The sequence below is a fragment of the Bufo gargarizans genome, chromosome 2 (genome assembly GCF_014858855.1).
Source record: "Bufo gargarizans isolate SCDJY-AF-19 chromosome 2, ASM1485885v1, whole genome shotgun sequence".
NCBI lineage: Eukaryota > Metazoa > Chordata > Amphibia > Anura > Bufonidae > Bufo > Bufo gargarizans.
In genome coordinates this window covers 603,367,405-603,382,238 of record NC_058081.1, presented here as the reverse complement: position 1 = coordinate 603,382,238, position 14,834 = coordinate 603,367,405, and the positions used below count along the sequence as shown (strand labels likewise).

General features: G+C 43.5%; 1 protein-coding gene across 3 annotated transcripts in view; it reads right to left on the bottom strand.

Moving 5' to 3' along the window:
- The window catches only part of LOC122928768 (probable glucuronokinase 2), a 113,281-nt gene that overhangs the window by 48,713 nt on the left and 49,734 nt on the right, over window positions 1–14,834 (bottom strand). For all 3 annotated transcript variants that reach the window (XM_044281958.1, XM_044281957.1, XM_044281959.1), the window contains 4 exons: window positions 9,926–9,986; window positions 8,509–8,525; window positions 2,732–2,789; window positions 281–373 (listed from right to left, as the gene is read on the bottom strand). In XM_044281958.1, the coding sequence (XP_044137893.1) occupies window positions 281–373; window positions 2,732–2,789; window positions 8,509–8,525; window positions 9,926–9,986 (229 nt within the window). The remainder of the gene's footprint in view (window positions 1–280; window positions 374–2,731; window positions 2,790–8,508; window positions 8,526–9,925; window positions 9,987–14,834) is intronic.

The window sequence follows — 14,834 nt, the reverse complement described above, 5'->3', positions numbered from 1 at the left end:
ACTTATCAGCAGCAATCTCATTATCAAAATAAGGTGACACATTTACTTTAATGAATTTTTTTTTTACAAATTTAAAACATAAAACCCTACTTCCCTCCATTGTACAATAACACTGTCACTAATAACCTAATGGAGGACCAGCAGCAACGACTGTATACAGTATATAAAACCGACTGTCCTATGATACACACTACACACAGCAACTAAGCAATACCATTATATAAGTACCAGCATGTGATCTACCATTTCAAAACAAGAAGATATTTTCCATGTTCTTCACCTGAACTACACGATCCTGAAGTCCGGCTGTTATAAATAGTTCTTCTTTCTCAACGTCAAGAATGAAATTTGGTCGGATTGACTTTGGGAGATCCTATAAACAGAGAGAGAACATGTCCTGACTAAATAGCACATGTACAAGATCAAGATATAAACTGCCCCAAAAATGACTGGAGCCAAGTCCTGAGAACACACACCAGAGTTGGGCAACACCCATGCTTACACATCACTACACCTTCTGACGGTGGGATTCTGCTGCTGACTTACCCATCATGTGTGATACTGTCTGCTGAGCTGCTGCATCTAATCCTATGATGTGTGATACTGTCTGCTGAGCTGCTGCATCTAATCCTATGATGTGTGATACTGTCTGCTGAGCTGCTGCATCTAATCCTATGATGTGTGATACGTCTGCTGAGCTGCTGTATCTAATCCTATGATGTGTGATACTGTCTGCTGAGCTGCTGCATCTAATCCTATGATGTGTGATACTGTCTGCTGAGCTGCTGCATCTAATCCTATGATGTGTGATACCTCTGCTAAACTGCTGCATCTAATCCTATGATGTGTGATACTGTCTGCTGAGCTGCTGCATCTAATCCTATGATGTGTGATACTGTCTGCTGAGCTGCTGCATCTAATCCTATGATGTGTGATACGTCTGCTGAGCTGCTGTATCTAATCCTATGATGTGTGATACCTCTGCTAAACTGCTGTATCTAATCCTATGATGTGTGATACCTCTGCTAAACTGCTGTATCTAATCCTATGATGTGTGATACCTCTGCTAAACTGCTGCATCTAATCCTATGATGTGTGATACTGTCTGCTGAGATGCTGCATCTAATCCTATGATGTGTGATACGTCTGCTGAGCTGCTGCATCTAAACCTATGATGTGTGATACGTCTGCTGAGCTGCTGTATCTAATCCTATGATGTGTGATACTGTATGCTAAACTGCTGCATCTAATCCTATGATGTGTGATACGTCTGCTGAGCTGCTGCATCTAATCCTATGATGTGTGATACGTCTGCTGAGCTGCTGTATCTAATCCTATGATGTGTGATACTGTCTGCTGACCTGCTGTATCTAATCCTATGATGTGTGATACCTCTGCTAAAGTGCTGCATCTAATCCTATGATGAGTGATACTGTCTGCTGACCTGCTGTATCTAATCCTATGATGTGTGATACCTCTGCTAAACTGCTGCATCTAATCCTATGATGTGTGATACGTCTGCTGAGCTGCTGTATCTAATCCTATGATGTGTGATACGTCTGCTGAGCTGCTGCATCTAATCCTATGATGAGTGATACTGTCTGCTGACCTGCTGTATCTAATCCTATGATGTGTGATACCTCTGCTAAACTGCTGCATCTAATCCTATGATGTGTGATACGTCTGCTGAGCTGCTGTATCTAATCCTATGATGTGTGATACTGTCTGCTGACCTGCTGTATCTAATCCTATGATGTGTGATACCTCTGCTAAACTGCTGCATCTAATCCTATGATGTGTGATACGTCTGCTGAGCTGCTGCATCTAAACCTATGATGTGTGATACGTCTGCTGAGCTGCTGTATCTAATCCTATGATGTGTGATACTGTATGCTAACTGCTGCATCTAATCCTATGATGTGTGATACGTCTGCTGTGCTGCTGTATCTAATCCTATGATGTGTGATACGTCTGCTGAGCTGCTGTATCTAATCCTATGATGTGTGATACTGTCTGCTGAGCTGCTGTATCTAATCCCATGATGTATGTGATATCTATTAGGTTATTGAGTCTAAGTCTACTTTTACACTAGCGTTTTTTGCGGATCCATTATTGATGTGCAAAAACGCTTCCGTTACAATAATACAACCGAATGCATCCGTCATGAACGGATTCGTTTGTATTATGTCTTCTATAGCCATGACGGATAAGTCATAAATTCCACTGAAAGTCAATGGGGGACGGATCAGTTTTCTATTGTCTCAGATTGTGTCAGAGAAAACTGATTCGTCCCCATTGACGGATCCGTCCTGACCCACAATGCAAGTCAATGGGGACGGATCACATCTTTGCGGACAGAAAAATGCTGCTTGCAGCGTTATTCTGTCCGTGATGGGGACGCAACCAAGCGGAACGAAACGGAATGCATTCTGGTGCACTCTGTTTCGTTCAGTTTAGTTTTGTCCCCATTGACAATGAATGGGGACAAAACTGAAGCGTTTTCTTCCGCTATTGAGATCCTATGACTGATCTCAATAGTGGAATTGAAAATGCTAGTGTGAAAGTAGCCTAAGTCTGTCATGTGTGATACTACCTGCTGGGTCATGGTCTAGTCCTGTCTTGTGTGATATTGTCTACTAAGCTGCTGTACCTAAGCCTGTCATGTGATACTGCCACCAAAGCTCCGGTATCTAATCCTACTGTGCGATACTGCCTGCTGAGAGTCACTCACGTCGTCTGTTAGATTGTAGAATTTCATGAGGCATTTCAGAGTCGCTGATACAATGGCGCTGAAAGACAGAAAAGTTAAAATATTCCACCAGATAATAGAATTCATGTGTGAATAAAAGTAACAGGTGTCATTTGCTAGAGATAGGATGTTGCAGGCAGCGCATTTTAAGTAACTGCTTCCATTCATCCCCGGAAATGATCCAATCTGTGCACTATTAAAATTAAATACCCTTTGACAGTGAGAGCGCTCATGAATGTGTTGCTGCCATTTGGAGAAGTGTCAGTAAATTACTCCATGCGGCTATGAACACACAGTGAAGGGGCCGAAGAGGCAGAACTGCGGTGACTGCACGGCACATTTCTGCAAGAGGACGACGCATTGTATGATAAACACCAATTTACAATCCTCCATCCGAAGCCGCCATATACTACCTCATAATGTGCAGGGGAGACGAGCAGAGACAGGCGGCCACTGCTTCATTTACACAGAAAATGGGAAAAAAGTTTCTCAAATTATGAAGAAAAGATTGAATGGCATTATTTTACATGAAAATAGGAAATTACAACGAGCAACAGAGAAGCTGAAAAAGGGGGATAAAAAGAACAGCAAACTTCTCAATCCGAGAGTCAGAAAATGTTCCATTACAGAAAGGAAACAAAAATAATGATTACTAATACACAATCAGATCGCGGAACACAACAAATCTCAAGTATTATGACAGCAGATACAGAAGCAGGCATACAACTGTAATATTGCCCCCAATTTACAAGAGTAAAACGACTATAATATTTACATTATGTACAAGAATATAACTACTATAATACCATCCTCTATGTACAATAATGCAATGACTATAATACTGCCCTTTATGTACAAGAATATAACTACTATAATACCGTCCTCTATGTACAATAATGCAATGACTATAATACTGCCCTTTATGTACAAGAATATGACTACTATAATACTGCCTCCTATGCATAAAATATAACTACTATAATACTGCTCCGTATCTACAAGAATATAACTACTATAATACTGCCTCTGTGTACCAGTATATAACTACTATAATACTGCCCTGTATCTACAAGAATACAGCTACTATAATACTGTCCACTATGTACAAGAATATAACTACTATAATACTGCCCCTATGCACAAGAATATAACTACTATAATACTTTCTCCAATATGCAGGAATATAGTTCTACTTTAATTCCAATCTCTAGCACTCAGGTACTAATTATAATGGTTTCCTTACTTTATCTTGAGCAATCCAATAAGGGTGCTCTCCCTCGTGGCAGGCAAACTCTCTGCTACATTATTTTATGCAGGATGCTCTCCTGAAGTATTCAGGTTCACTATGTCCCGGAAGGCATTTAGTGAAAAAGGATAATTCTGCACACTAATCATCCAGTTGTGTCCAGGTACCTTTAAGTTCCTCCCAGTCACTCGTGCTTGTGAAGTCCCTTGGCTAGACTCAGCTCTAATCTTCACTAGACTTGCTTTATATTCGTACATAGACTCACTTGTCTGTGCTGGGCTGCTGTAATTACTTGGTTTTTCCTCTCCAGGCTTGATCAGGGCCCAGAGGAAAGAAAGGCAGCTACATCTTAGACTGAGCCTGCTCTGCTCCTCCATACACTTCCTTCTCCTCTATGCTTCCTATATTACTCACTTCTGCTCCAACACTTCCTCCACACTAAATCAGCAAACCCCAAGCTATATATAATATGTGGCACCAGCACCACCTAGGGGCAAATAGATGTAATGACAATGCCAGCCTTAATTTAGGATTACAATATGTCAAATACACATGCAGAAATTTAAGGGGACCACTTATACACACATAGGTGGGACACTGCACAGGGCACGGTGGTGTCACGCTGTTCTGCACCTCGTTTGTCTGGGCGAATGGAGTCACACAGGGGAGGAACTACTCTGTGTCCTTCAGCAAGAAATCGAATCCCGCCCTTCTCTGCGACAACTCTAAATCGGAATCATAGTGACCGACAACGAGAAGAACATAGTGTCGGCGCTGCGTCAAGGAGGGCTGAGCCATTCACCCTGCATGGCACACGTGTTCAATCTGGTTGTCAAGCAGTCCCTGAAGTCTTCCACCCATCTGCAAGACATCCTAAAAATGGCCAAAAACTTTGCATGCACTTCAGCCACTCGTACACCGCAAAGCACACCCTCCTCGAGCTGCAGCGGCAGAATAGCATTGCCCAACATAGACTGATATGCGACGTTTCCACCCATTGGAATTCCACATGTTGGACCGACTCTACGACCAGAGAAGGGCCATAAACGATATCCTGATGATCCAAGCGGACAGGAGTACTCCCCTAAGTAACTTCGATGTCAGCCAGTGGTAGCTCATGCATGACACCTGCAGTTTGCTCAGGCCCTTTTAGGAGGCCACATTATTGGTCAGTCGCCAGGACTACAGGATGAACGATGTCATTCCACTGCTTCAGAAACAGTGGAACAGATGCTGGTAAATCTGGCTGGTCAGGGGACTGGAGACGTGGCGCCTAGATCTCACGGCCACATGAGCCTTGTGGGGGGTGAACTGGAGGAGGACATTGGAGCACAAGCAACGTGTAGCAAAATGGGTCTTTCTTCTATACAGGGGACAGGAGAGAAGGAGCAGGAGAAGCAGCCAGAGGAGCTACAGGGCGATGAGGAAGATGAGGCAGAGCACCCAGACACACCATGGCAGTATGCAGTGGAGATAGAAGCAGGGAGTCCCTTCGAGTCACTTGCGCATATGGCCCACTGCATGCTCACTTGCTTGCGTAGTGACAGCCGAATTGTCACCATTCGGCAGCGGGATAACTTCTGGCTCTCCACCTTGTTGGACCCTCGCTACCGGTCCAAAATGGGTGCCTTTTTATAACCCGCTGAGAGGGAGGACAAACTGAATTACTATAGAGACATCCTATGTAGTCAGTTGGCGGCTGCCTATCTGCGCCATTGTCCATCCTCTCCCAGGGTAGACCGGGGGGGGGGGGGGCCCTCTGCGCTCACGTTCCACAGCCATGGCTGCTGGGGAGGGGTAGGGTGGCAGGAGCAGTACTAGGTCCATCAGCAGCAGCCCAAGTCTAGAGTTGCTGATGAGCAGCTTTCTTCAACCGTCTAGTGAAGAAACTACTCACCAGCAGCAGCATCTAGACCTGGAGCAGAACCTGAACCAGGAGGTGGTGGCATACTTGGAGTGCACCCTGCCAGCCGTCATTGAAGATCCGCTGGACTACTGGACAGCCAGACTAGATTTGTGGCCATAACTGTACGAGTTTGCCCTGGAAAAGCTGTCCTGCTCGGCCAGTAGTGTGGCATCAGAGCGGGTATTTAGTGCGGCGCGGGCCATGGTTACCCCAAGAAGAACTCGCCTATCCACCTAAAATGTGTGGAGGCTGACCTTTGTCAAAATAAATCAGGCGTGGATCAGCCAGGATTTCCACCCACCATTTCCTGATGCATCAGACTAGATCATCCATGGTGCCACACCAACACTTTGACAAAAGACCGGTTTCTTCTGGCTACATGACTCAGCTACTATTCTGATGCTGCCACCCGCCTGATGCCACACATCTGATGCCAAGGGCTCTTTTTTTCAGTCACCATCTTCAGAGGGTACTGGTATTGCCACCCACCTCCACACTATGTCACCTTGCCACTCTGTGGTCTGCTCATGCTGCTGCCACCTCCACACTGTCATTGTACCACTCTACGGCCTCCTGATGCTGCCGCCACCTACAGACTCTGTTATTGGGCCAATCTGTGGTCTCCTCATGCTGCTTTCATCTCACCACTATGTCATAGGGCCACTCTGTGGACTTCTCATGCTGTTCCCACCCTCCCCGCTTCATGACTGGGCCACTATTTTGCCTTTCGGCCTTGCTGACATCATCATTTATTTGACCCTTCTTCTGATCTGTTAGAAGGAAGGAAAAATGAGACGCACAATGGATCCTGTCTGCGTAGCAGCTGTAAGGCCTGTATAGTCCCATCAGAATTGGCTTGCGTTTTGGTAGCCAAAAGCAGGAGTGGGTACAAAACACAGAAGACATGCAAATATTCTATTCACATGTCATCTCTGTTTTAGATCCACTCCTGTTTTTTTGGGCATTAGCAATACTGATGGATTACTGACCAAATGCTGACCGAGTGAAGGCGGATGCTCAACAGACAGGATCTGTTTATTGTGGGTTATTGTTCTGATGGATCAGAGGAAGGGCAAAATAATCAGTGACGTCAACACAAACTTACTGCTGACACCCTCTCCACTCTGTCGGGGGGCTCTACTTGTATAAGAGTTTAATAGAACAGTTTCTGTAGACAACCGCTCATGTACACAGACCCATTGTAATGAATGGGCCCGGATTTAGTGCAGGTGCTATGCGTTCACGTCATGCATTGCACCCGCGCAGAAAACTCGCTTGTGTGAAAGGGGCCTGTCATCTGCATGTCATACTGACTCACAGTATTGTTTCACTAGCACAGCAGACTCCCTATGCGTGTTACTGCAAGGCACAGTGTTCTACACCACTATACAGGCTCTCTGCAGCCAGGAAATAGACGTTTTTTTACGCAATTCACCACGTATATATTCGGATCGAAACAAATTTCTTCAAAAATATTCGTCGAACCAGCGAATCGAATTTGTGAATAATTTGCTCATCTCAAAAAATATAACTACTATAATACTTCTCCCATGTACAAGAATATGACTACTATAATACTGCCCGTATGTATAAAGCCTCTTTCACACTGGCGTCATGGTTTTGGGCCGGATAAGTTGCGTGTGCGTTGAGGGAAAAAATTTGCAATTTTTCCGCGCGAGTGCTAAACATTTTAATGCGTTTTGCACGCGCGTGAGAAAAATTGGCATGTTTGGTACCCAAACCCGAACTTCTTCACAGAAGTTCAGATTTGGGTTAGGAGTTGTGTAGATTGGTTATAAGGGAAAAGAATAGCATTCTTAATACCGAATGCTTAGTAAAATAGGGCTGGAGGGGTTAAAAAAAATATAAAATAATTTAACTCACCTTAATTCATTTGTTTGCGCAGCCCGGCTTCTCTTCTTTCTTCAGGACCTGGGTAAAGGACCTTTGATGACATCACTGCGCCATGGTGATGGATCATGTGATGGACCATGTGATGAGCGCAGTGACGTCACCACAGGTCCTTTTCCTATTGCACAGGAAAGATGAAGACAGAAGAGAAGCCGGGCTGCGCGAACAAGTAGATTAAGGGGAGTTACATATTTATTTATTTTTTAACCACTCCAGCCCTATTTTACTCTGCATTCTGTATTAAGAATGCTATTATTTTCCCTTATAACCATGTTATAAAATAATAAAGATCGGGTCCCCATCCCGATAGTCTCCTAGCAACAGTGAGTGAAAATCGCACCGCATCCGCACTTGCTTGCGATTTTTATGCAGCCCCATTCACTTCTATGGGGCCTCCGTTGCGTGAAAAACGCACAAAGTAGAGCATGCTGCGATTTTCACGCAACGCACAAGTGATGTGTGAAAATCACCGCTCATCTGCACAGCCCCATAGAAATGAATGGGTCCGGATTCAGCGCGGGTGCAATGCGTTCACCTCACGCATTGCACCCGTGCGGAAATCTCGCCCATGTGAAAGAGGCCCAAGTATATATCTAGTATAATATTGCTCCTATGTAAAAGAATATAAAGCGTTTACTTATACATACTCACATACTGAGGAAAAAATAAATGCAAAAAAAAAAAAAAAAAAGTTACCTGCTTCCTGCTAATCCCTGCAGAAAAAAAAAGAAGAGGGATCACAGGCTTAATTTTTCTACAAATACATCACTTCCCAATGAAGCAGTTACATATTTTTTGTCATGGGAAAAACATTTAAATTATGGGAAATATCTTCATAAACAGCCCCTACCTGATGAGTCTTAAAAATAAAACCCAATGCCCAACTGTAGGGTGATCTCAGCTGTAACCTCTCCTGACAACTAATTGCATGACAACTCTGAAGCATCTATTCCTATGACTGCGTTTTACAATTCGTTTAATATTCTTTCTACTAGAAGTTCTGAGTAAAATTCAGGCCTTTTTCTCTGGCGGAACGCCCCCGAAACGGCGTTCCGCCACCTATTTTCTGCCGACTCGCCCAGCCTTCCCTTTAGTTACTGGGCCCAGCCGGCCCACTGCTTACTTACAGTTTACATGATTGCTCAGTCCCTGCACCTCCGGCACCACTGACAGGCCCGCCCAGCAGGCAGGGCGGCTGCTGGAGGCGCGGGCGGCAGTTTAGTGTCGTGGGTATCAGCACGAGCAGGAGTCAGGAGGCAGAGCGCACCAGGCAGGAAAAGAAAACAAAAGGAAAAAAAGGTAATTTTTCATTTAGTTCATTTTTTAATTAAAAAATATTGAATTGGCCAATTAGGGGAACAGGAACCGGGAAGGAAGGGGCCAGGCCAGGCTGCGCCGGCCATGTGTGGACTAGGAAATGTGCAAAAAGGAAATGTCTCTGAGCTTACTTTTGGTAAGTATTCCAATTTTTTTGCACATTTTACTGCATTGCTTTTTATTTAATTGCATACATTTACTTTTATAGCCCCCCCACCAAATTTTACTTGCATCCCTGTTCTCTAAAGGGGCGGTTTTAGGGGGCGGTCCTAGGGGTGGGTAGGGGCGTGGCCAGGGGAGGAGGGGGGCGAGTTCCACCACCTGTTCTCTGAGAAAAAAAAGCCCTGGGAAAATTACTAGCAGCTTCCCATGAAGGTGCAGATGGGTGTTGGGGGCGTGTCCCTGCACAGTCTGATACTATCCAATGAGAGCAGCCAGTGTCAGATAGGGCATCGACCCCCCCTCCCAACAAAGTCATAAGAATAGATGTTTTAGAACGTTATTACATGGGGGAATGCAAGTAGTTTCTAAAAACAGACATTTCAGGAGAGGTGTCAGTTCCTCTTTATAAAGCTGCTGCAGTTCAGAGAGGGCAGCGATGGTTGAAAAAAGGTTGTCAAAGTCCTGCCCCCTCAGTGAGTGTCTTGTAGCAAGTTATTACTGCCCGGCGTCCCCCACATCACCCAGAGTTTCATATGGAGATTTCTGTGCTGTCTGAAGAGACCAGGAGGGATCAGCTGCATGAAATAATAAATAACGGATATAAAAATAATTAGCATCAAATAAGTGCACTCACCACTTGGCGCGGAATATTTACATTATATTTCAAGGTAAAGTTCTGCTTTGACAGTGCAATGCTGTAAGAAATTTTAAAAAGATTTTTAAAAAATCACTGTACTTTTATTTTATCTCATTTAATAGATAATAGTGTAACTAGAAAATTTCTAAATCACTTCATTTAAAACATATGCCTTCATCCACCTAAATAAAGCTGTAAAGTCATGGCCACTAGGGGTCTCACTTCCACCTAAGTTGCAATCCACTGTCTGTTGTCAGGCAAGATCTGTCCCTGCTAACAGCAACACAGAAGATGTCTGAGAGGAAGTGAGAACCTGTCAGACCTAGCTAAGATCGTGAGCCTGATAAAAGAACTGCTTCTACCCTGCTTCTGAAGATAGCAAGCGTGTCCCGTGTGTCTAAGTGTGATTTTCCCGCTCCTTATCTGTTCTGCGAGCTCCAGAGCTGAAAACAAAGCTAGTTGGAAGTAAGGGAAAGGCCCCTTGCTTCTGAGTGAAATGCATCTAGCTGTGCAGTTAAAATAGGGAATAATATGGCTGACATTATGTTCCCTTACAATTACTTCAGCAAATGGCATTTATCATGTAGAGAAAGTTAATAGCAGGCATTTACTAATGTATTGTGATTGTCCATATTGGCTCCTTTGCTGGCTTGCTTCATCAGATTATACACTGCTGGTATCGAGGGTTTATGACCACCTTGCAGTCCAGCAGCAATGGTCATGCTTGCACACTATAGGAAAAGGAGCCAGCTCTTCAGTGGCCAGGATGGTGGGAGTGTGCATGGGCAACCCCTATTTACAATAGTGTGCAAGCAAGGTGGTCGTAACCATGGAAACAAGTAGTGTATAATGAGATGTAAAAATTAATCCAGCCAGCAAAGGAGAAAATATGGACAATCACATTAGTAAGTGCCTTGTATTAACTTACTATAAATGATAAATGACATTTGCTGAAATGAGACAACCCCATTAAGCCAAGAGCAGGAAATGTTCTAAAAAAAAAAGAAAAAAAGAAAAAAAAAACAACAACTAATACTCGCTTATTAAATTTCCCAGTGCTTCAGCACAAATTCTCCTGTGGTCTCCACAGCCATCAATGATCTCTGTAGTCTTAGGACAATCATTGGCTGCAGCAGTCACATGTATGTGTGGCACATCACTGCTGCAGGAAATGTTTATATAGTGGTGGGGACTAACCTCAACCAGAGATTGGCTGGGCTGGCATTTCCTGCATGTGGCAACGGGAAGCATCAATAAGCGTCAGGACAGAAGCAGTGGGGTATCAGTGAGTTATCTCTTATTACTATGCATCTCTTGCTGTTTTATGAAATTCTTCAATTCTCTGATTTTAAAGGGATTCTGTCAAGCTAGTTTTAGCCTATAGAGTTGTGGACATGTGCTGCTAGATCGCCACTAGCATGTAGACAATAAACATTTTCCATAGCTGTGAGCGCTTTTATTCAGTCAGAAAACTGATTTTATATATGCAAATTAGGCTAGTAAGGAGCCTGGAGGCCGTTACCAACATTTCAGGAGCCCAGCACCACCCCTCATCCTCCTTGCTCCCCTGACGTCACACAGTTGAGGCGCCATAATCTCGAACATGCATGGTGTTCCTTCCCTTTGTAAGCCGTGTACCGGGGTGGGATCCCCAGGATACAGCGAAGTCACGAACGAGGAAAGCAACCTCAACACCAGCTTTTGTCAAAACAGTATTTTACTTAAATGTGTCAATGAGCACAACCACAAATGCTGGGAACATACAATAAATTTACATACACCCAGCCCGAAGGCTGAGACCCTTGTGCTGCACAGCGTGGCGCCCTCTAATGGAAGCCGGAGGAAAGTGCAGTAATTTACCTACTGGCGGGCACAACTATACAGCCACGCCTTACCTGTTATTACTAGTGTTGGATGAGCATGCTCGGCATATTGCAGTGTTCGCTGTGTGCTCGAGTCAGTGTATTTAAACATAATTTAGCCTCTATTATACAGTACAGACCAAAAAAGTTTGGACACACCTTCTCATTCAAAGAGTTTTCTTTATTTTCATGACTATGAAAATTGTAGATTTCCACTGAAGGCATCAAAACTGTGAATAAACACATGTGGAATTATATACATAACAAAAAAAGTGAAACAACTGAAAATATGTCATATTCTAGGTTCTTCAAAGTAGCCACCTTTTGCTTTGATTACTGATTTGCACACTCTTGGCATTCTCTTGATGAGCTTCAAGAGGTAGTCACCTTCCAACAGTCTTGAAGGAGTTCCCAGAGATGCTTAGCACTTGTTGGCCCTTTTGCATTCACTCTGCGGTCCAGCTCACCCCAAACCATCTCGATTGGGTTCAGGTCCGATGACTGTGGAGGCCAGGTCATCTGGCGCAGCACCCCATCACTCTCCTTCATGGTCAAATAGCCCTTAGACAGCCTGGAGGTGTGTTTGGGGTCATTGTCATGTTGAAAAATAAATGATGGTCCAACTAAACGCAAACCGGATGGAATAGCATGCCGCTGCAAGATGCTGTGGTAGCCATGCTGGTTCAGTATGCCTTCAATTTTGAATAAATCCCCAAAAGTGTCACCAGCAAAGCACCCCCACACCATCACACCTCCTCCTCCATGCTTCACGGTGGGAACCAGGCATGTAGAGTCCATCCGTTCACATTTTCTGCGTCGCACAAAGACACGGTGGTTGGAACCAAAGATCTCAAATTTGGACTCAACAGACCAAAGCACAGATTTCCACTAGTCTAAAGTCCATTCCTTGTGTTCTTTAGCCCAAACAAGTCTCTTCTGCTTGTTGCCTGTCCTTAGCAGTGGTGTCCTAGCAGATATTCTACCATGAAGACCTGATTCACACAGCCTCCTCTTAACAGTTGTTCTAGGGATGTGTCTGCTGCTAGAACTCTGTGTGGCATTGACCTGGTCTCTAATCTGAGCTGCTGTTCACCTGCGATTTCTGAGGCTGGTGACTCGGATGAACTTATCCTCCGCAGCAGAGGTGACTCTTGGTCTTCCTTTCCTGGGGCGGTCCGCATGTGAGCCAGTTTCTTTGTAGCGCTTGATGGTTTTTGTGACTGCACTTGGGGACACTTTCAAAGTTTTCCCAATTTTTTGGACTGACTGACCTTAATTTCTTAAAGTAATGATGGCCACTCGTTTTTCTTTACTTAGCTGCTTTTTTCTTGCCATAATACAAATTCTAACAGTCTATTCACTAGGACTATTAGCTGTGTATCCACCTGACTTCTCCACAACGCAACTGATGGTCCCAACCCCATTTATAAGGCTAGAAATCCCATTTATTAAACCTGACAGGGCACACCTGTGAAGTGAAAACCATTTCAGGTGACTACCTCTTGAAGCTCACCAAGAGAATGCCAAGAGTGTGCAAAGCAGTAATCAAAGCAAAAAGGTGGCTACTTTGAAGAACCTAGAATATGACATATTTTCAGTTGTTTCACACTTTTTTTGTTATGTATATAATTCCACGTGTGTTAATTCATAGTTTTGATGCCTTCAGTGTGAATCTACAATTTTCATAGTCATGAAAATAAAGAAGCAGGTAACAAGTAGGGCACACCAGACACTTAATGCCACACAAAGAGTTAATTTGCACGTTATTTATTAGATGTAATACATATGATGAATTAATATTAATAATTAAAATGCATTAAAATACACAAAAATCTAAAAACTTGAAGATAATTTAAAAAATTAAAACAAATAAAGTCCTTAAATATATCCAGTGATGAATAAATGAAACGTTGTAAATATAGTAGTCTTTTTTGAGAGTTATTATAAACTCGCTATTTGTGACCGGAATCAGTCAGTACGAATCCCTAAGAGGATTAAATCCTTGGATAGTAGTAACGGTACCGCTAACTTTTTTTCACAAGTTTTTTACTGCCTATTTGCAAAATGGCCCGAATTGGTGTACTCACTATTTCAGTTGGTATCAGGCTTCTTAACCTCACTCGTGGCGTCCCACGTGCAGTGAGGATACTGTAGGCAGAAGTAAATGCGGTTTAACTTGTTGCGGTAAAATGTTAAAGTTGTTTCGGGATCCTCGGTGGTCAGATGTTAGCTGCGCTGTTTTCAAGGTGCGCTGTTTATGAGATGGTCTGGTCACTCTAATCTTCGGTGCAGTGACAGTCCAGATTTGCAGAGTTATACCAGATTACCAATCTCAACAGCAAGTATCCAGCTTTCCTGAGTGTCAGCATAAAAGAACACCGATCCCTTTCTTCAAGCGCTTTTTATCCTCGGGTGCCGTATTTGTTTCTCATGGGATTAGTTTACCAATTTGGTAAACTAATCCCATGAGAAACAAATACGGCACCCGAGGATAAAAAGCGCTTGAAGAAAGGGATCGGTGTTCTTTTATGCTGACACTCAGGAAAGCTGGATACTTGCTGTTGAGATTGGTAATCTGGTATAACTCTGCAAATCTGGACTGTCACTGCACCGAAGATTAGAGTGACCAGACCATCTCATAAACAGCGCACCTTGAAAACAGCGCAGCTAACATCTGACCACCGAGGATCCCGAAACAACTTTAACATTTTACCGCAACAAGTTAAACCGCATTTACTTCTGCCTACAGTATCCTCACTGCACGTGGGACGCCACGAGTGAGGTTAAGAAGCCTGATACCAACTGAAATAGTGAGTACACCAATTCGGGCCATTTTGCAAATAGGCAGTAAAAAACTTGTGAAAAAAAGTTAGCGGTACCGTTACTACTATCCAAGGATTTAATCCTCTTAGGGATTCGTACTGACTGATTCCGGTCACAAATAGCGAGTTTATAATAACTCTCAAAAAAGACTACTATATTTACAACGTTTCATTTATTCATCACTGGATATATTTAAGGACTTTATTTGTTTTAATTTTTTA